Source organism: Vigna unguiculata, chromosome 8 (genome assembly GCF_037176805.1).
Source record: "Vigna unguiculata cultivar grain cowpea cultivar isolate G323 ecotype 2 chromosome 8, ASM3717680v1, whole genome shotgun sequence".
Classification (NCBI taxonomy): domain Eukaryota; kingdom Viridiplantae; phylum Streptophyta; class Magnoliopsida; order Fabales; family Fabaceae; genus Vigna; species Vigna unguiculata.
In genome coordinates, this window is record NC_140799.1 from 10,167,445 (window position 1) to 10,190,889 (window position 23,445).

Below are 23,445 nucleotides of genomic sequence, written 5' to 3' on the forward strand. Positions count from 1 at the left end.
TGTTCATATGACCAAATATTGTCGCTATCACCGCAACCATGGCCACACTACAGAGGACTGCAAAGCACTCCAGGATAAAATTGAAGAGCTGGTGCGTGCTGGCCACTTTTGCCGCTTCATCCGCAGAGAGGATCATTCCTCTCAATCCCGCCATACTCATCGCTCCGACCACAGACGCCCTCCCTATGACTCTCGCCACGATAGACGCCCTAACCAGCCCAACAACCAAGACCCCCAACCGGCTCGCACCGATGTTACCCCTACCGACCCTCCTTACGTGGCACCATCAACACCATCTCCGATGGTTTCGCTAGTGGAGGATCCACCTCTTTTGCCAAAAAGAAACACCTCCGCCATATCCAATCCATCAACCACATTACCCATTCCCATCACAGACGTTGCATGCCTCCCATCACCTTCACGGACGACGACTTTCACGACCTCGATCACCAAGAAGATGACCCTATGGTCATCACTGTTGAAATCGAAAACTATGCAGTCAAAAAAGTCCTCATCGGCCAGGGCAGCTCCGTTGACATCCTCTACTGGGCATCATATCAGAAACTTCAACTCCCAGATACCGCCATGGTCCCATATGATGAACCAATTTATGGCTTTTCTGGAGAACAAGTTTCCACCCGTGGCTACATTGACCTTCACACCGTCTTCCGTGATGGAGCTCAAACCAAAACCGTTCCCATCCGCTTCCTCATCGTTGACGCACCCACATCTTATAATGTCCTCCTTGGCCGCCCCTTGCTCAACACCCTTGGCGCCGTCGTCTCCACCCCTCATCTGACCATGAAATTTCGCTCCCCTTCTGGCGACATCCTCACCATCCATTGCGACCAACGCCTGGCACGCGAATGCTACATGGCCAGCCTACGCCCACAACTCCCTATCCAGCAAACCAATCACATCGAGCGGTCACCCGGTTCTTGGATCGCTCTATCGGGTGACGACCTAGACCCTAGAGTGGGCCGAGATGTTCGCCTCGAACTTATTGAATAGACCACCCCCCTGGAGCTCCCGAATGGCTACTCCATCAACCTTGGCACCGGGCTAGACTGTGACGAGCGTGCCATCATCACACCCATTCTAGTCGGCAACACGAACCTTTTTGCTTGGTCAGCCGCAGACTTACTTGGAGTGGACCCTCTGGTAGCATCCCACAAGTTATCCATCTACAAAGAAGCCCACTATATCTCCCAGAAAAAACCCAAACTCGGCGAGGAGCGACGCCTAGCGGCTAAGGCTGAGGCCGATAAGTTACTGAGCGCATGATTCATTGAAGAAGCTCATTACACCACTTGGCTTTCTAATGTAGTCCTGGTGAAGAAAGCCAACGGCAAGTGGCGGATGTGTGTCGATTACACAGATCTAAACAAAGCATGTCTTCGAGATGCCTACCCCTTACCCAACATTGACCGACTTGTTGACGGTGCGGCGGGAAACAAAGTCCTCAGTTTTCTTGACGCATATTTCGGTTACAATCAAATCCCCATGGCCGCATCCGACATGAACAAAACCACTTTCATCACAGACGACGCCAATTATTTTTACAAAGTTATGCCTTTTGGCCTCAAAAACGTCGAAGCGACCTACCAACGATTAATGGACAAAGTTTTTAGTCATTTGATGGGCAAATGTGTCGAAGTATACGTCGATGACATGGTTGTCAAATCTCCAAGCCATCACCAACATGCGCAAGACCTCTCAACAGTCTTCTCCGCATTACGCCAATACAACCTTCGCCTCAACCCCGACAAGTGCGTATTTGGCGTCGACCACGGATAAATTCCTCGGATTCATGTTAACCCAGCGCGACATAGAGGCCAACCCTGAAAAGTGCGAAGCGATCATCAAAATGCGTAGTCCCACCAACGTCAAAGAAGTCCAACGCCTCATAGGCCGCCTTACAGCCATTTCCTGCTTCCTGCCCAAACTAGCTGAACCAACCCAACCCATCATACAACTCCTCGAAAAATCCGCCAGATTCACGTGGACTGACGATTGTGAACAAATTTTCCAAAAATTGAAAAACACCCTTACCTCACCACCTATCCTCCAAAAACTAGATACTCACCAACCTTTGCTGGTTTATATCACAGCTACAGATCACACCGTCAGCGCCGCGCTAGTTCAGGATGTAGCCGGCACCCTACATCCTGTTTACTTCGTCAATAGAACGCTGCAAGATCCTAAAACCAGATACCAAATGGTGGAAAAGCTGGCCCTATCCTTGGTACACACAGCCCACCGCCTGCGCCCATACTTCCAAAACCACAGCATCATCGTCAAAACCGATTACCCAATTCAGAAGATATTGCAAAAACCAGACCTGGCAGGACGGATGTCGTCCTGGGCCGTTGAGTTGTCCGAATTTAACATTCGTTATGAACCTCATGGCCCCATAAAAGCTCAATGCCTCATAGACTTCGTCAACGACCTCCAACAGATACCCACAGAGGTCCAGTGGACACTTCACGTAAATGGTTCTTCAAATCCGATAGGTGTAGGCGCTGACATCATGTTGGAAGGCCCCAACGACATCCTCATTGAGAAATCCCTTCACTTCGCTTTCAAAACATCCAACAACCAAGCCGAATATGAAGCCATCATCGCCGGCCTATCCCTGGCCCGCGAGGTTGGCGTCAAATCCTTAACATGCAAAACCGATTCCAAGTTTACTGTGGGCCATCTGAATGACGAGTTCCAGATCAAGGACCCCACCCTTTTAGAATATTACCATCTAGTCCGTGCAGTCATCCAATCCGCCTTCAACCAAGTCCGCATCGAACACATTCCTAGGACCGACAACATCAGAGCCGGCATCCTATCCAAACTAGCCAGCACCAAATTAAAAAGCTGCCACCGATCCCTATTGCAACATACACTATCCACCCCTTCCATCACAAATACTTGCCATAGCCTAACCCACTCCCAAACCGACAACCTAACCCATCCCCAAGCCGACAAGTGGACCACTCCTTATAATCGATATCTCCAAACCGGTAACCCCCCACCAAATATTGACAAAACTTGGATAGCTAAAGCCGCCAGATATACCATGATAGGCGATGATCTTTACAAACGTGGATATGGCCAACCACTTCTCAAATGTGTCACTGCAAAACAAGCCCAGTACATCATTAAGGAATTGCATGAAGGCATTTGCGGCACCATTCCGGCGCACGCACCATGGCTACCAGAATCCTTCACGCCGGTTACTTCTGGCCGACTATAGAAGTAGATTGCCAAGACTTCGTCAAAAAATGCAAACCATGTCAAAAGCATGGCAACCTCATCCACCAGAAATAAGAACAACTTCATTCCATACTATCCCTGTGGCCCTTCGCTAAATGGGGGATGGACATCCTCGGCCCTTTCTCCCCCGGCAAAGGCCAGGTAAAATTCCTAATAGTAGTCGTCGATTACTTCACTAAGTGGATAGAGGCCAAGCCACTAACCACTATCACAGCCCAACAAGTCCAACAATTTGTTTGGAAGGATATTATATGCTGGTATGGTGTCCCACATACTATAATCACAGACAATGGCCGACAATTTATAGATAAGGAACTCGCCAAATTCTACATCGGTCTAGGCATTAAACACATAACCAGCTCTATGGAACACCCACAAACCAATGGACAAGTTGAGGTGGCAAACAAGGTTATCCTAGTGGAACTACGCAAGCGGCTGGACAGCGCCAAAGGCCGATGGCCTGAAGAACTAGTAGATGTGTTATGGGCTTACAGGTGCACCCCTCAATCAACAACAAACGAGTCTCCGTTTAGCCTAGTATACGGTGCAGACGCTATGATACCCGTTGAAATTGGCGAACCATCCCTACGCCGAGAACTATATGACCCAACCCACAATCATCAAAACATGGCCACTCACCTCGACCTCCTACCCGAGCTAAGAGAAAAAGCTCAGATACGCAACTTAGCCGCTAAACAAAGAGCTTCCAGGAAATATAACGCTAACCAATGACCAAAATCGTTCATAAAAGGAGACTTAGTTTGGAGAATGACCAACAGTGCAAGAAAGAAGGATGGCAAGTTCTCCGCCAATTGGGACGACCCATACCGAATACGTGAAGGCGCTAGAGGAGGAGCATACCGGCTAGAGCAATTATCTGGGGAAGAAATACACAATACATGGAATGTGTCCCATCTCAAGTTCTACTTTAGTTTAAAACATGTATGGTATCACACCAAACACTTGTAACCCTGGGTGTACTCTTTTTCCTCACCTGGTCTTTTTTCCCTAAGGAGGGTTTTGGCCGGGGAGGTTTTAACGAGGCACCCCAGATTCAATGAAAAATACGAAGGGTTCCCAACTTTATTACCATTCTTTACTTCACTTCTCACATTCGTTTAAGTTCCCCACCCTTACCATAAGTAAGCGGCCTGGGTCGAACACCCTTAACTTGTTGTTAATTCGTTTAAGTTCCCCACCCTTACCACAAGTAAGCGGCCTGGGTCGAACACCCTTAACTTGTTAATTTTTTTAAGTTCCCCACCCTTACCACAAGTAAGCGGCATGGGTCGAACACCCTTAACTTATTAATTCGTTTAAGTTCCCCACCCTTACCACAAGTAAGCGGCCTGGGTCGAACACCCTTAACTTGTTGTTAATTCGTTTAAGTTTCCCACCCTTACCACAAGTAAGCGGCTTGGGTTGAACACCATTAACTTTTTGTTAATTTGTTTAAGTTCTCCACCCTTACAACAAGTAAACGGTCAGGGTTGAACACCCTTAACAAACAATCAACTTCGCCAAACATAACATCACGACTATTGACATCCGACAAACAAGATAGCATACGCAAAGCATTAATCACATTAAAATAAAAGCAAATTAGTGTACGGAGTGTCAAAGACATAATGTACCAATTATTACAAACATAGGATCAATAACCATTTCAAATCATAAAAATTAAAATTCCTATTCCGCCTTGTCATTGCCACCTTCCACGGTAATCTCCGCTTCCTTCTCCTCCTCGGCCGCTTCCTTCTCCACCTCCTCCTCCGGGCTACTCTCAGCCTCGTTCACGAGCTGCCCATCAACCACATCTTTGTTAACATCAAATTTAATGTCAGTTGCATCAACATACTTATAAAAGAAGGCCGCCTGCCGCAATCCCTTCTGAATTGATGTGCTCTCGGATGATACAACCCTTCAAATCATCAAGCTCCACTTTAGCACCCTCATATTTTTCCTTCAAATCGTCATAGTCCGCCTTCAGGTCCGCTATCTTCTTATTAAATTTACCCTCTAAATCCAAACATCGAACCTTCCAGGTTCCCAACCTTCCTTCTCTTTCTTCCAGGCCGCCCTCTCCTCCGTAAACTTATCAACCTTCTCCTGCAACTCCTCCACCTTTTCCCGGTTTCCCTCCTTTACTTCCCGACGGTACAAAAATCCAATCCGGCGACTTAAAATCAACGCCTTGCTTCCAAATCCCACCATGGTCCTCACAAGATGATCCGGCTCCATACTATCGATAGAGTTGATGATTATCTTCGGAAGATTGATATCGATATCTTTCCTGACAGACGTTTCCGGCAGCTCAATCAAACCAGATTTTGGTCCTTTGGCCCTACTCGATGACCCCAACCCAAGCAACGCCGCGCTGACCTTCTTCAGATCTTTACCCTTGTCGGGTCGAGTCGGTAACTCAACCTTCCTTTTAGTGCCGCCATGCACGTGCACCTCAACCAGTGACTCCTATAAGTTTGGAACATCAGTGTTCCCAACTGTTTTGGCCTTCGCGGCCATCTCCTTCCTCAATGCTTGAAAATGTGCCAAGTTCTTCTTCCCAGATTGAGCCATGTGCCCTACAGAAACGCACCAAGACCCGGTTAAGTCAACTTAGAAACATTAATACAATTTAAGTCATAAATAGATACCTTCAATATCAATAATCGGGTGAACCGAATTATAAACCCTAACTAGACCCTTAGTGGGCAACTTATCAGAAAACTTCATCAAGACCTCCACCACCTCCTTATCCACCGCCGACAACTCGTCGGTGCCCATGTCCTTGTAACGAGAAGGGTTTCTTGTCCAACTAAACGGGAATTTTGTACTCCCATATGCGTTAAGGAAATAGGACCTGCCCTCCTCCTTCACCACAACTTTAAAGTACCCGTCCTTGAAATGCTTGAAGGACTACGAGAACGCGTCCAATCTGCTAATGCTAGGACGACTCACCAAGGATAACCAGGTAGTCGACTGGCGAGGTCTAGTGTCATAAAAATACAAAAAGGCACGAGGAGAAGGTTGTAGATATAGTGATTGACACAAAACACGAAAAGCTTGCATGTAGGCCCAATTGTTCGGATGCATCTGTGTAGGTGCAACGTTGAGCTCACGAAGTACCCCCATGGTGAAGTCATCCAGCGGTAACCTCACATGCAACTGGGAGAAATGACACATATACATATAAAAATGCTTCTCGGTCGCCCCTTCTTGCCCATGGCATACGCGGTCAATGACGCTCACCCGCTCCAAGGAAATGATACCCCGATTTACACCTTTCGCGATAACAGGGGTACAATTTAACCAAGAATTCAGCAGACGAGACCACTGAAACAAAGACGATTGGTTATGAACATCAACAGCTACCCACGCATAACTGCCCTTGGCCAACCAGTTACTCTCCGCTATTTCTTCTAGAGGGTCTTCTCGCACCTCAGTCACCGTCTCCATTGAAATTCTGCCCACCATAGCGGCATGGCTAGTACTCTCCTCCTCAACATGTCTACCTATACTCCTCTCGGACTCCATACTCTCACTACTGGAAGAAGACAACGACACACTATCACTACTACTAGACATACCTTTTTTCAAAAAAGATGACGGCAGGAACTAGGAACTAGTCGGACAGGTATAACGCATGCAAGATCTTTAATTATGAAATTCTCGCAAATGAACCAACAAACATAAACCCATCGTGAAATCCACATTTATAAGTGTGAATCCCAAACGATAAAACTTCTTCCTGCCAAAATCACAATCCATACCAATCGACGCAATCATCCTAAAGGCCATGAGTATCAGAAACGATGACGCAAAAACCCCCCTTTGATTAGACCTCTGACACCCCTTCACTTGCCACCTACCTTTTCCCATCTTTAGCCTTAACACTGTTCACCATACTTAAAGGCTGGGGGACTGGTGTATCACACCTAGCCGGCCTCCCTGGCATATCCGCACATATCATCCTTCACCGACATACCTATATCGGTAAAGGCGGGGACTGGTGTATCACACCTAGCCAATTCAACCAAGTAATAATAATAAACGACCACCATATCTACACGTGAAGTTATTCAGGTAACCGGCCTTGGTTGACCTAATTCTAATCGGCCTAAACCGGTAACCTAAGACACTAAAACTAGCCTAGGACCACGTATCAGTAATGGCAGCTGTAAGACCCGAGAAAATTAGATAATTAAATAAGTAATTATTTAATAAATACGAGAAATGGACGCCTTTATGGCATTTAATGCGGAGTGCTTTGGTGTGGAAAAGTACTAGCTCATGTGGTTGAGAGTACTTTGATTTTGTGAGAGGACTTGGGTTTGAGTCCTGTGTATGTCAGTTATGTGATGTTTGTTTTATTGTATTTTTATATATATAATATGTGTGAACAAGGTATGTGATAATGTAATACTATATCTGTGATTATTATCACAAAGTGTTAGTTGGTTTGTTGGTTGTGACTTGACCTTGTATTATGAGGGTATGGGTTCGAATCCCAGTAACCCAACTTTAACTCTCTTTTTGCTAAATATTGGATTATGGTAGGAATGTGGAAGGGTGGAGGAAACCCAGTAGAAGAGGCAGCAAAAAGGGGCTGAAAAACCATTAAATCATGGGCCTTGGGTAACAAATAAATCACCACTAAGTTAAGTTTTCGTTTTGTCACTTAAACCTATTAGTAGGATGCCTATATAAGGTGAAATTGAAGTGAGATGAAGGGTTTTGGCAGCTGTAATTTGGTATAGGCAGAGGAGTGCGAAAATCTGGGAATATTGTGGGTGCTAGGGCAATTGAGAGTTGAATTGGGAAAAAGCCAAAGAGAGAGCATTGCTACTTTAGGGGAAGACGCGCAATTCTAGTTAAAAGCCACGAAAACTCCAGGTTAGGGGAGCTCTTTTGTGTATCTTTCATGAATTATTAGAGGTCCTGGTGTAATTTGTAATTGGCAATGAATTATGTACCTTTACCACAAAATTTTTGTGTCAATATGTTGTGCATTGGAAAGTATGAAGGTTTTGTGGTATTTGATTAAACCCTTGTGTGTGTATATGTGAAAATACTGGAGCTTTTGGTACTGCATGATTATTGTGGATAATTGCATTGTTGGGGAGTCAAATGTTAGGGTCTGAAATAAGTGTGTAATATTGGAACGGTGAAAGGGGAGCAGTTTCCATGGTTGAATGAAGTTTTGGCATGGTGTGCGTGTTTTGAGTGCGCGAGACAGTGAGACAATCTGATAGTCTCGCTTAGGCGAGCCAGGCTCGCCTAGGCGAGAGTTGCAGAGTCAGGATTGTGTTTCTGCACGAGCTACTCGCTCAGGCGGGATGCCAGGGTTTTGGGCGACCTGTTGTTTTGCTCAGGCAAAACTTTCTCGCATAAGCGAGAATACGAGGGTGTGAGGGTATGTTTTGGCACGTCTCGCACAGGCGAGGGGATTTGGACTTTGGGCGACTAAGTGTCTCGCCTAGGCGAGAGGTTTTCGCTTAAGCGAGACCTCTTGTGAAACTTTGCGTCTTGTTTAACTCGCCGCCTAGGCGAGAGTTGGAATGTTGGGCGAAGTGTGAGCTCGCCTAGGCAAGGAGAAACTCGCTTAAGTGAGACCTCATAGGTAAACCACTTTAGCACGCTCGCTCAGGTGAGGAAGCTTAACTTAAGCAATACAGGCCTGGTCGCTTAAGCTGAGGCTCCTAGCCTAAGTGTGTTGAGTGCAGTTTGTGTGTGTTGTTTGTACTCACTATGGAAACGTGGATCAGGAGGTGCTGTGGCATAAGCACGTAGGTTCATGGATGGTGATTAACATGTGATGGTATGAGCGGGAAGGTTCATACTCAATTACTCTCTTGTGGGGGTACGAGCGAGGTAGGTTCGTATGTTCCGTGCTCACAGTTGAGAGATGCTACGTGCGGGGAGGTACGTAGCTGGTGGATCACATGTGTTGGACTACGGGCGGGAAGGTCCGTAGAGTAGGACTACGAGCGGGGAAGTTCGTAGAGGCAGGACCACGAGCGGGCAGGTTCGTGTGAGCATCATTAATCCTGAATCCATGGCTAACTTTGTTGGATAAATTGGAGGTTTAGAGAGTCATGGGGGCACCTATGATATGAATAGGGTCAAATGCTGGGAATATAATTGGGTGTTTATGTTTTATATTATGTACGTAATATACGTTTTATATTCTTTTGAGCTCACCCTTTCTGTTTGTGTATGGCGATGATCGTGTAATTCGTTACACGGGAGCAGATGATCTTTCAGGTGATGCCGAGGGTGCACATGCGACGGAGTGGGGGCTAGCTGGGATAGAGCTAGGATTTTTATTAATGTTTCTAAAGTGTTATTGGAACTTGTAAAGACGTTGGATTTATTTACTTTTAAAAATCTTCTCGCAGTTAATCTTAAACTTATGTAGTTTCGAGTATAAATTTTAATAAGTTGGAGACGCTTGTTTTCTAAAATATATTTCTTTAATATAAATCAAGTAATATTCACTAGGGCTGTTACAGCAGCACGAGCCGCCAAAGAGGTAATCGGCCTATGCCGACCACCCTGGTATACTTAACGAAATCAAAGCCCACAACAGTCGAGACTAAGGGCTTGGGCCAAAACCTAGGCCCACCTATAGCCCAAACCAAGGCCCAACCCATGGAATAGACAAACATAATTAATAATCTATAAATACACATGGACCCCACGAATTAAATGTACGTATTCATTACTCCATTAATCACCTGATTTGACTTTTTGAGAGCTTTGGCTGACTTAAGCTTCAGAGTCCCTTCTGCAGGAAACCCCTCCCGGGTCCAAGCCGATATATGCCAAATGGGAAGAAGCCAACTGAGGAGATAACGAATATGGGTAAGGTGATACTTGTGCCTAATTGATCTTATTTGTTCTCTGCAGGAACAATAACATAATTTTACAATAACATATGACATAATTAAAATATTTACTTAAACATATATTTACAATACTGTGTGCATCTTATATCCACACCATTTAGTACATCTTATATTTCCTACACTAGAAGAGGAAGAAGTGTTATTTACTGTTTTCCTTTCATATACTGACTTTCAAACAGGTGGAGGGAAAAGGTTATGGATAGGGTTCACTTGGACTGTTGGGGGTTAATAGAAGGTAACTTTGATTTTTCCTTCGATGATAATATAAATAAATTAAATATAAATAAGTAAATGAAAATAAATATAAATTGAATAAATAGGAACGAGAACTAAATATAAATTAGAATGAAGTTAAGTACACCTCACTTAAGGTAAATATAGAGATAAAAATAATTATGAACATATAAAAATAATCAAAGTAAAAAGATAAAATGATAAATGTCTCCTCCCCTTACTTTAGTTATTGTGAAAGATATATCCGAAAATTTTGTAGTTACTCTGTGAACGTTTTAGCTTTCTTCTTCTTCTTTTTTCTTCACTGTCAATGTCCACACTTTTTGTAAGACCCATGAAAAATTTAATTAATTAAAGGAGGGAGGTGGGAACTTGAATGCCATTAAATGCTATTTGGTATGACGTGGAAAAGTACTAGCTCAAATGGTTGAGAGTACTTTGATTGTGTAAGAGGACTTGGGTTCAAGTCCTATATATGCCTTTTTGTGTTGGGTTGAATTATTCTTATTTTGTTTTGGTAATATAATTTTGACTAGTGAGTGATATTATAGTCATAAGATTATAATGGTTATCACTAAATATGAATTGGCATAATGTTTGTGCTTTGACATTATGAGTGGAGGGTCACGGGTTCAAACCTTGTTAGCGATGAAATAGACCTTGTTTTTGCTAAATGAAGTTTGAGGCTTGAATGTGAAAGGTAAAGAGGTGAGTTTTGGGTGTGCAAAGGCTGAATTGGGAGAGAGGGTGAAGCACAACATTGGTGAACTTAGGAACCTCCATTTTTCTTCTCAATTTTAATCAAGAATTTCATGTTAGGGGTGCTGAAATTATGTGTGTGACTTATGCTTTGTGATTCTGTGTTTTACATTCTCAATTGGTTTCTATGTATATGAAATTTCGTAGTACATACAGTATGATTGAGAATTGGTTGGTTGATCATGTGCACAAAGTTTGGTTTATGGGTGTTTGATATGAATTGAGTAGGGTTGTGGTACTGTATTGGTTGTTATAGCCAAACCTTTGGTTTTAGTGATTCAAATGTGTATGCAAATATGTTCTTGTGGCTGGTTGATGAAATGGAAGGCTTGGTAATGATTGTCTTGAGTTTTGGTATGTGTTTGGTTGTTTTCGTGCAAGAACAGTGGAGAAATACTACAATACTCACCCAAGCGAGACACTCTCGCCTAAGTGAGAGTTGCAGAAATTTGCCACTGGTTTAAAGGTCGAACATCTCGCCCAGGCGACTCGCTTGGTGTTGAGCGACGTGTTTTCTCGCTCAGACGAGAATGGCTCGCTCAAGCGAGGCCATGACGAATCAAGGTTGGATTTTGCGTTAAATCCTTGTTCAGGTGAGGAGCTGAGGGTTTGAGCGAACTAGGGTCTCGCTCAGGCGAGAAGATCTCGCCTAAGCGAGAAATCATGATAAATAATGGTGTGTTGCTTGAATTGTAGCTCAGGCGATAATGAATTGTGTGTTTGGGCGAGAGATGACCTCGCCTAGGCGAACAGACCTCGCCTAAGCGAGATAGCATAGTGAGGCCACTGTTTCACACTCGCTCAGGCGAGGTGATTCAGCTTGGGCAAGATAAATGCACTCACTTGGGCGAACAGGCGTGGCTTAAGCAGGAATGGCGAGGAGCCAGGTTCTTATGTATTATTGTACTGAATTGCTTGTGTTTCCTAGGCTAAGGAACTTATTATGCATGTGTTTGTGGTGTTGGGCTTGAAGGAATAAGTCCTTAGGATTTGGGATGTGCTTGGTTTGAGTCGCGAACGAGGAGCTCGTGATGGGTGGACCGCATGCGGAATGTGAACAGTTCAGTTCACCAGAGGTACCCTTGTTGGGATGAATGAGCGAGGGAGTTCATTTCATGCTCAACTTGGGAATGCTATGAGCGGGGGAGTTCATAGTAGGAAAGGCGGGTATGTGGTCCGGGTCCGAGCGAGGAGTTCGGATGACGGGCGAGGGAGTCCGTGAAGCAGGACTATAAGAGGGATAGGTTTGTAGGTTGGACCACGAGCGAGGAGGGTCATGGAAGCACATGAAATCCCAGATTTAGAATACATGCATGAACTCATATTGGTTATGAGTGTGGGAACGAGGGTGTTTTTGGAAACCAATGAATAATTATGAATGGGCTGGGAAATTATTTCATACTTATTTATGTTTATGTGCATAGCTCACCCTATCTGTTTGTGTGTGGCGATGATCGGGTAATTTATTATCCGGGAGCAAATGATGTTTCAGGTGAGCTAGGAGCTGCTTAGTGGCGAAGAGTGGGCTCAGAGTACAGGGGATTTATTTATACAAGACTTTATTTTAAATCTTGTAATTTGATTTAAGTTTTCATGACTTTGGACTTTTATCTTGTAAAGGCGAATTTTGGAGTAATGTAACTATCAATAATTTATTATTAATGTTTTAAAGTTTTAAAATTTCTCGCGTTTTGGAAAATGATTTATGAATAAATGAGGAATTTATTTATTTTATTTTACTTTATTTTATTTTAAGTAATATCCTAGCGGGATGTTACACTTTTCACACTCACAAACTCCTCTTCTTCTTTTTTTATCTTACCATCTCCGTTCCCCTTTCACATTCCCACCCCTATTTATAATACATGTGTAATCATTACATTTAGTTAGAAAATACTGTACATTTTTTTCTTCTTTCATTCTATGGTTAGTTTTGTTTCTTATGGATTAAGTTCTCCATATATTTTTTTTTCTTTTCTAACCTGTATTGTATTGAATCTCAAATAGCATTCATTATCCATCTTATCCGATGCAAATACGTGGAGCAGAGAATTGTGGTGAAGATTTTTCTCTCTCTTTCTTTTCACTATATATCAATATATGAGTTTATCTATTATTATATATATACAATTTTATCCGTAACCGTAATTGATATATATTTTATATACATATATACATATTTACATTTACGTAACTTAACTTATATATTTTATTGTTTATATATATATATATATATATATATATATATATATTATAATTTAGTTTTATTTTTAATTGAGACAAAAAATAATATTTTAATGTCTTTACAACAATTTATTATTGGAAAATGAAATAATTCTACACGTTAAAAGTATATTTGATATTTTAACATATTGAATGTATTGGTTGTTATATCCTAATTATTGCATAACTTTGATGTTAGATTTTTATATTTTAGAAACCCATGGATTTTTATATTTTAGAAACCCATGGTGTGTTAATTGACAAAGAAAACTTTGGTACATACATAAAAAATGGAAGATAAAGAAAACAATCCTCTCAACGACAGAAACCTATATCAACATTTTAGTAACAAACTTAGAAATACATTGCATGTCATTGACTTCTATTTATTGTGTCCAATCTTATTCACTACACTTACCAACATCGTCTAATCGATCATTACTAATGAGAAATTGATGTTGCAGGAATTTATAAGTAGTTGAGTAAGTCTTTTTTTTAAATAAGTTGCAGTGTCTTTTATTTTAATTTCATTTCAAAATTTCTTTTAATTTTTTGGATGTTATAGATACTGATGATGCCTAGAGACGAAGAGAGGACTCGCATGAGATTTTGAATTATAATTATATGAGTTTAGTTTTCAGTTATTTTAAATTTTGAGAACTTGTAAACAATTATGTTTTTGTGGATGTATTACTTTGGATATTTAAGCGCGTTGTATGAATTTTAAAAACTTCCAGCGTTGGGAATAATAAATTATGATGCTTGAATTTTAATTATTATTTATTTATTTTACTTAAGTAATGTCCAGTAGGGACGTTACACTTACCTTTCCTTTTGAGATATTTTCCAAACCTTTTAACTAGTAGATTCAAGTTCTAATTCTCATTTGATTCAGTCACTTCTTCCTCGGCTTCATCACTCTTTTTGGTGCTAGTCTTCAAGAATATTTCTTCACCTTTTTTGCACTTGACTCTTGCTTATTTAGTTTATGCATCTCAATCTCATGCTCTTTTAACTTACCAAACAATGCAACAATAGTCATAGTAGATAGATCACTTGATTATGAGATGATCGTGACTTTAGGTTGCCAACTCCTACCAAGACACTTTAGCACTTTGATGTTTAGCTTCTCTTTGTCAAAATCTTGTCCCAACTTATAAAGTGGTTGACAATATATGTGAATCTCTTTTGTACTTTCGTAATTGATTTACCTTGTTGCATCTTGAACAACTCATATTCATGTATCAAAGCATGCTTTGTAACTCTCTTTGCATCATTTGTTCCCGTATGTGTGACTTCTAGTACATTGCACATCTCTTTTGCACTTTGCATTGAGAGACTCTAAAGAACTCATTCAAGTTCAATGAAGAGGTTAGAATATTCTTTGTTGTATACTCATATTGGGCAAGCTTCTTTTCCTCCTCTGTCCATTGATTCCATGGCTTATCAACATGCTTGTCATCAACATATGTTTAGGGATGAATCGGCATTCACAATTTTATTCCAAATTCCTTGGTCAATTGAATGAACGATAATTTACATACGGATTTTCCAAAATTGGTAGTTTATACCACTAAAATAAATGGCCTATGCATATAAGCACCTTCTACAAAATGAAGTTTGTTTTTAGCTATTTTTCAAAAAGCAGTTTAGGATCACACTTGAATAGCTTTCAAGAACCCGCTTTGATACCAATTGTAAGTTTAAAATGTCTTTCTTAGCCAAGAAGGGGGTTGAATTGGCTGAGAACTAAAGATTATGCCCAATTAAAACTTGTAAAACCCTTTTAATTCGAATTTAATTGACCAACAAATAAGAGTTGTATTCAAATGATTAAAAACAGAAATAGGTGATTAATTTGTTCATGTAGTATGATTCATCAGATTGAAATATAAAATCAATCAACTGATATCTTGGGAAATTATGTAGAAACATGAAACCACCAAACTCACTCGAACAACATGCTTTTATCACAAAAGATTGTTTCCAATTGATATATCCAACTTAGTTATAATATCAAATAACATAAAAATACATGTAAACCATACAAAGATTGAATTGATGAGTTTTCTTGAGATTTAAATGAAGAACAAGATATGGGAGAAAGGATCACACACTGATTTTTATACTAGTTCACTCAATATTACATCTAGTTTATCAGGACAACTTGAGCCTGATCATGCACTATATCAAAAGAATTACAAAATTCCTAAAAGATTACACTTTTGAATAAAGAAAAACACCAAGATTCTTGAATCCCACGAGAACCTTATTCCTTACATTGCAAGATCCCATTTGCAAACCTAGAATCACACCAGGAAACACACAAAAGCATAAGAACAACCAAACATGGTTGGAGGCTCTCCCTACCCAGCCAAAACACGATCTTCAATGCTTCAAACAAGCAAAACTTTTCTCCAAGATTGAAAGATATTCAATCACAAGTTACATATTGTGTAATTAGAGAGAGAGAACGAGAGAGAGAGAGAGAGAGAGAATTTTCCTAGGGGTGGCAATGCGGACTGACCTGACCCGTTTAGGACCGACCCCCACTTGGCCCGCAAAATGTAGGTCGGGTTGGCCTGCCCCGCATTTTCAGCGCAAGCTGAAAATTTTGGCCTACCTCGCATAAGTGCAAGCCTGTAGGCCTGTGGGCCAATCTGCCTTTTTCTTTTAATTCTTATAATGATAAAGTTTTCAATGTTCAACAAATTAGGAAACTTTAACAAGTTCACAAAATTAAGCAAAGACTTTAAAAAGTTTGATGATAAATTAATAATTCAACATTTTCATCATATTCATGTGTACTTTTTTACAAACACGATGTATTATTCAAATTTTAACACATTAAAAAATACATAATACTAGTCTTTTTCGGTTATATAAGAATTTGGAATGTTCATGCAAAAGTCTAAAAGGAAAGTAACTGATATACACAAGTGCAATTTTTTTTATGCGGCCATGTGAGCCGAGCCTATGACCTGGCTCACCAGGTCAACCCCATATTGCCACCCTTAAGTTTTCCCAATTTGTTTCATTATTTTTCATTCTCAGAAATCGCAAGTGTTACTCTGATCTATGAAAAACCAACTAATGTAACTCGGTCATAAGAGAATTCAACGGATTGATTTGTTCGTATAATCGGTTGGTTTCATTTTACTTAAGTTCAATTAATCCCAATTTAACTTTTTGTAATAAAAATATCAGTTTTTTTTTTCTATAAAAAATAAATATGTAATAGGACTAATTACTCGTCTTTATTTTATAATTTTTTTTTATTGTTTTAACATTTTTCTCACCTCAATCCACCTCATTAATTGACATAAAAAAAAAATTGTCCAATAAAATGAAGAAAGAAAAAAAAAATAAAAAGAAGCGATGTTAGTACAGGAAGTCACGGTCACTTCTAACATTCAAGTTTGTGACCCATTTCATTTAATACTTATATGTTTATCAATAGACGTGATACAAAATTAGTATAAAGAAAAAAGAAAAAGTATAAAAAAGACATAAATTAAAGATAGGTAATATTAGTACACCGAATCTCAGTTACTAGGAACATTCTCGTTCTTATGATGTCCCATTTCCATGTCCAACTTTTCCTCGTGCCCGATTTGCTTGTTCGCTTCTTCCTTCTGTCTCCTCTTCCCGTATTTGCAGTGCAGAACCAGCTGCAGGATGCCCAACGGAGTTCCAACCACATTTGGCCCCTGTTACATATTCAACATTATCACAACATCACTTTTCTTATAGTTCTTTTTTAAAATTGTCACTTAAAAAAAATAAAAAACATTATTTTGAAATAATAAAATTTATATTTAATCTTGAATTATTATCATTTTGTTATTATTAAAAAATAATATTAAAAAGTGAACTTTTAAATTAACTCAATTCCGCATAATCGAATTATGAGATGATAATAGATAATAGGTAAAATAACATGCCGCATACATAAATTTTGTTGGAATAAAGTTTTAACTCATGATGAGTTTTTTCTCGGTAAAATTTATCATGTTATCATAATTTTTGTTCATTAATTGGATCGTTACTCAATGTGATCTTTTATAAAATTAAAAAATAGATCAAGTTTTCATACTTGCAAACAATGAGTATGTACATACCGCAACGAAAATATCACGAATGAGGAGACCATAAGTCATCCACAGTAAACTGACCAACAAGGAGCTCAAAGACAAAGGCAGAGGCATGAATTCCACGCTCTTGGTTTCTATCACTTTCTTCTGCAATATGAACAAAACAATATTATGTAACACCATTTAACAAACATCTGAAGGGCATGTTTGGTTTTTCTCTTATGATGGATCGACTCTGTTCCTCTCTTTTGTTTTTTCTATTCTCTGTTTTCTCTTAATCAGAACATGGCTCACCATTGCAACCAAAGGCGACGCATACAGTGCTATTGACACCCCCAGGCTTACGCTACCCACCAGAAGCTTTCGGTGACGATGATCGGGGATGGCAAAAGTTGATACAATGGCAATGACACCGACCACTGTAAGAACTGCTGCTGCTGTCATGGCCACCTTCACCTGTCAAATTTCATGTGTAGCCATATATGTGAACCATGAATTGTGGTAAAGACAGAAACATGTTATGGTATTAGATTTTTTGCGAGTTTGTCATTGGAGTTAATGTTTGGCCTTTCTTTTTGTTTCTTCAAGAAAATTAATCTGATGAAAACTTCATGCTGTGAATTCTAAGAAATGGGTGACATTGCATGCCAATTGGTTATGAATGAATTGTACGAGGTACTTTTTCTTCTATTTTTCTTCAATGAAATATTTGTTGTACCCCAATTCTTAGGTTGTTATATTCTAAGAATTTATACTATCTTGGTCATTGATTTTGATTTAAATTTAAAATAAGCTTTAAGATTTAGGAAGATTTTTTATACACTGAGAAAGTAACTTGGTCATTAAAGAGGTGGTAGATCAGGAATAAACTTGCCTTTCCTTTGGGTGAAGAAAACCAGAAATAGATGAGAACGTAAGATAGTTCAAAGAGAACCCCAACTCCATTAACTGTGACAAGAGGAAAATTTTCCCACTTGTTGCTTACTACTGGCAAACCATACCAAGTGTAAAGGAGACTGTTCATCAGGGCTATGATGTAAGGAATGCATGAAAACTCTTCTGTGCTTTTCTTCCTTATGACCCTTTTGAAGGTAACCCTGCACAAGTAAAATCATGAGAGTCCAATGCTTGATCACAGCAAAATGAGAAGGTGAAAAAGGTAAGAAGTGGTGGAATTCAGCATACGTTGGTGCAGCATAAAGAGACATTGAAGCAACATTCCCTGCAAGAAACATCAGAAACATGCGGACAGATCATTATTTTTTGCTAAAAAGTAGAAACACCGAGAGGGCTAAGGAATGAATGAACGAACAAAGAAGTACCAAGAACAGCAACAACCATAAGAAGGGTTAGTGCCATGTTGAGTTCTTGACCCTGTTATAAAATGAGATGAAGCTTTTGTGTACAAGTGAAGAGATGGTAAGAATGGCCTATTTATAAGACTTTTTCTGAGGGTACTCTCATGGCACTGTTGAACGCCAAGTGGCGGTTTAAACATTACAGTAAAATATGAACATACAGAAGATGAAGAAAAATTGGAAAACAGAAGAGAGAGATAGAGAGAGGAAGTGCTGTCTGGTGCTTTAATAAACTTGTGGATGCAAAACTTTGTTTAAATTGAGAATATTTTCTCTCCACTTGTTTTCCCGTTTAAGGGCTAATATTATGGTATAGCCTTGGTACATATTTTGCTACCAACTCCTATCAGAGTAGTAGTAGATTAGTAGATTGCTCTTGATTTGTAGCATCCACTTTTGACAAATTTCCTGCGTGTCATCTGATCTGATCTGATTTGATTTGATTTGATTTGATTTGGTGTCTTCTGCTTTTCTGTGATTTTTTTACCCCAGTAGTACGGTTGTGCTTTTTAATTTCTCAAACAGTACACTGTTCCTAATATATACCTCAATAGCATGGTTTTATTTGTAGGTGAGAATTCGGTCTTCTGGGACACGAATTTTACCCTACAAAATGTAATTTTTTTTGTATCCCAGTCAGAATTCAGTCCCCAGGGACCCGAATTCTGAACTGGATTTTTTTTTATTTTATTTTTTTAAATTACATTTTGTAGGGTAGAATTCATGTCCCAGGGGACCGAATTCCCACCTACAAATAAAACTATGCTATTGAGGTATATATTAGGAATAATGTGCTGTGTGGGAAATTAAAAAGCAAAACCGTGCTACTGCGGTAAAAAAATCGCTTTTCTGTTGGTAAAGCATTAATAACACCAATAATGCCTTCAAAAAACATTACTAAATGAAGTGTTATCCTCTTGATGATGTGACTTCCATTTTGCAGAGATATGAGAATTTATTTGGCATGCCACTGAATAAGATCATCGTGGATGACTGCTTCTTAATTTACTGTGTCAAGAAAGAAAACTTCTTTTTTATATCCATTACTGGAAAATGGGCTTATAATGACAGGTAAAACGAGCATACTATGACAGGTATTCTGGTGTCATAGTTTCAGGAGTCATAGAAAATGCACCTGTTTTATGACACAGCAGAAACCTGTCATAGTAAGTCAAACTTACTATGATAGGTGTCCGATTAACAATCATAATAAGTCTAAATAGAATGGAATGTAAAGATAATAATTGGAACGTAAAGATAATAACCTGAAGTTTGAGATTACGAAACTTTTCCTCAAATGTCGAATTCACTTTGGCAGAAGCACTTGATTTGGATGATAGCCACCTATACTATTGATTCAAAAAGTAATTGATTCAGATTAAAAATAAAGTACCAATAATAAATTGAACAAACATGGTTCTAATAGTCTAACAAACAATGCTCGAGTTCTTTTTTGAAAAAAAAAAGGATCTACGTTTTACTTTGAAACTCATTGAAAAGCCGTGAGATAAAGCTCACTTACTTGAGAAGGTTGAGTCCAAAGGGAGGCTGAATCACCACCGTGGCAACCACGACCAGTGCACGAATGGAGGGCGAACGGTGCGCGGAGGACGTGCGAACAGCTCACGGACAGTGTGCGGAGGCGTGCGGACAGCTCGCGGACGATGTGCGAAGGCGTGCGGACAGCTCGTGGACGATGCACGGAGGATGCGCAGACAGCTTGCGGACAGCACGGAAACAGTGCAAACGGCATGTGAACAGTGCGGCGGCACGCAGACAACGTGCGAACAGTGCGGTGGTGCGCGGATGACTGGTGGAGGGCGAGCGGACGGCGAGTGGACTGCGAACGGACGGTGAGCATGGATTGCGAACAGACGATGAGCGTGAGAAGGGTGTGCGACTGTTTAGAAAGAAACTGTGCATCCGAATTTGGGAGAAAATGGAGACGAGAAAGAGAAAAAGAAAAGAGGGAAGGAAAAAATTAGGGATTTGAAGATATTATGACAGATATCTTTAAATCTGTCATAATATATTTTTAACATAATTTCAATTTTGCCACCGTGCCCATCTACTATGATAGGTCCTCTGCACCTGTTATAATAAATTTTCGCTTGTCACTTATTATGATATATTTCTTTTCACCAGTCATAATAACTGTTACTTTTATTACAAAAATGTCACCGATCAACTTATTATGATAGGTGGCTTATACCTATCATAATAAGTCGCCATAGATTCCCCTTTTTCCACCAGTCGTCCGCGCGTTGTCGCACTGTTCACACATCGTCTGCGTGTCGCCGCACTGTTCGCACGCCGTCTGCACTGTCTGCGCGCCGTCCGCGAGCTGTCTGTGCGTCCTCCGTGCATCGTCCGCGAGCTGTCCGCACACCTCCGCACATTGTCCGCGAGCTGTCCGTGCGCCTCCGCACACCGTCCGCGAGCTGTCCGCGCGTCCTCTGCGCACCGCCCGCAAGTTGTCCGCGAGTTGTCTGCGCGTCCTCCACGCACCGTTCGCCCTCCGTTCGTGCACTATTCGTGGTTGCCACGGTGGTGATTCAGCCTCCCTTTGGACTCAACCTTCTCAAGTAAGTGAGCTTTATCTCATGGCTTTTCAATGAGTTTCAAAGTATAATGTAGATCCTTTTTTTTCAAAAAATAACTCGAGCATTGTTTGTTAGACTATTAGAACCATGTCTGTTCAATTTATTATTGGTACTTTATTTTTAATCTGAATCAATTACTTTTTGAATTAATAGTATAGGTGGCTATCATCCAAATCAAGTGCTTCTGCCAAAGTGAATTCGACATTTGAGGAAAAGTTTCGTAATCTCAAACTTCAGGTTATTATCTTTACGTTCCATTCTGTTTAGACTTATTATGATTGTTAATCGGACACCTATCATAGTAAGTTTGACTTACTATGACAGGTTTCTGCACTGTCATAAAAAACGTGCATTTTCTATAACTCCTGAAACTATGACACCAGAACACCTATCATAGTATGCTCGTTTTACCTGTCATTATAAGCCCATTTTCCAGTAGTGATTTGATCTCTATTGTACGGTTACTTTTATGGTGAACTTATTTAAACGTTACCTTTTTTTTAATATGATTATCAATATATATATATATATATATATATATATATATATATATATATATATATATATATATTACATTTTCACTGTAAGAAAATATACAACTGTATAAAAAGTTGTACTTGGTAGATCTAACAATTTATTACATATCAGGAGAATCAGAAATTATCTTGTCTTACTCTTTTCGGTGAGGGTATTTTCTTTCCATTGAATAGCGTTTTTCTAACCTAACCCAAATTATTTATGATCCCTTCTTTAATAATAAAATTTATTATCATGTATTATTACTTGTTATAAAAATTGTTTGATTTAATGAATTTCATTATTTTTTGTGTCCTTTTTTTCTGTAATGTTATCTTCTGCATGAGTCATCATAGATCATAGCACCAGTGTAATAAGGGGTTTTGGCCCCGGTTATTTTCGTCATTCTGCCTCGGTTTTAGAACCGAAGCATACTGGGGTGAGGCCAAAAGGGGTATCTTTTGGCCTCGGTTATCACCCGAGGTTATAAAAACATTTTTCTGCTTCGGTTGCAGAGGGACCGGAGCCATAGATTCACAATTTTGCAGAGTTTTAGGCCTCGGTTATGGTAAGAACCGAGGCCATACAGTCACATCTTCAACCCTGAAAGAAACACGGGCATGGTGCCACACATCCTATGAAACAAATATCCAGGACACAGAATCCCATCTTCATCATCACCACTATCATCATCTTCATCTTTTTCTTTCCTTGTCTCTCTTTCTAGCTTTGCACTCTTTTCCTCTTCTGATTTGAGCTCTGCCACAACCATCATGTCTCTGTTAACCTGCTCCGTGTAATCTTTGTTGGGGTGATTCTTCTCCATTATTTTACCTTCAGAGTTGGGCACTGGAGCCACTGACCCTTCTCCGCCGCCGCCGTGGCGACGGCCGCAGCCTCTCTCTCCCCAATGAACCCACTCGCCACGCCCTTTATGTTCTTCAGAAACGCAACCCCTTTTCTCTCGTTCCTCGTACCACGACAATCCGTTTCCAGAACCCATGAAGAGGGTGAGCCAGCATGAGCAAATCCCAGAACCTTCCTTCTGCCATTGATACACCAAACGGATCAGGCAACACTGCTACACGAATGATGCCAGAAAATGGCTTCGATGTAACCTCGGAAGCGCCGTCACGGTTCAGATAGATTGGGGAGGAGGCGTACCGCTAGAGCCACCGGCGACGGCTCGCGGAGACGGTGGCCAGAGCAGCGCAGTGGTAGCATAGTGTGGTTGCAGAGCTTCGCGTGGTGGTGGTGGGTGGATGAAGCAGCAGATTGGAGAGAGAGAGAGAGGAGAAATGCAGCGGGGAAGAAGAGGGGTTGGCCACTTTTGAACCCTAATTAAACTATATGGCCTCGGTTCAATTAATAACCGAGGCATATAGCCCTATTAGGCCCCAGTTCAGTAACACCCGAGGCCAAAGACATAATGGCTAGTGGCATTTTTGAAATATCCAGTCACATTTTTGGCTTCGGGTCTATG

The 23,445-nt window shown here is 40.5% G+C and overlaps 1 protein-coding gene across 1 annotated transcript; it reads right to left on the reverse strand.

The window, feature by feature from the left end:
- Nucleotides 1–16,772: 16,772 nt before the first annotated feature.
- On the reverse strand, nt 16,773–19,019 carry LOC114193939 (bidirectional sugar transporter SWEET3-like). The gene is made up of 6 exons (XM_028083941.2): nt 18,808–19,019; nt 18,671–18,707; nt 18,360–18,582; nt 17,780–17,941; nt 17,513–17,632; nt 16,773–17,101 (listed from the first exon to the last, which is right to left on the reverse strand). The coding sequence occupies exons 1-6, from the start codon at nt 18,842–18,844 to the stop codon at nt 16,937–16,939; spliced, it is 744 nt and encodes a 247-aa protein (XP_027939742.1). The 5' UTR covers nt 18,845–19,019; the 3' UTR covers nt 16,773–16,936.
- Between the last annotated feature and the right edge of the window lie 4,426 nt (nt 19,020–23,445).

Excerpts from the sequence above, each read along its gene's own strand:
- LOC114193939 (XM_028083941.2), bottom strand. The coding sequence starts at position 18,844 with ATGGCACTAACCCTTCTTATGGTTGTTGCTGTTCTTG. Across the intron at positions 18,583-18,670 it reads TCTCTTTATGCTGCACCAAC|GGTTACCTTCAAAAGGGTCA; the intron begins GTATGCTGAATT and ends TTACTTGTGCAG. Across the intron at positions 17,633-17,779 it reads CGTCGCCTTTGGTTGCAATG|AAGAAAGTGATAGAAACCAA; the intron begins GTGAGCCATGTT and ends TTCATATTGCAG.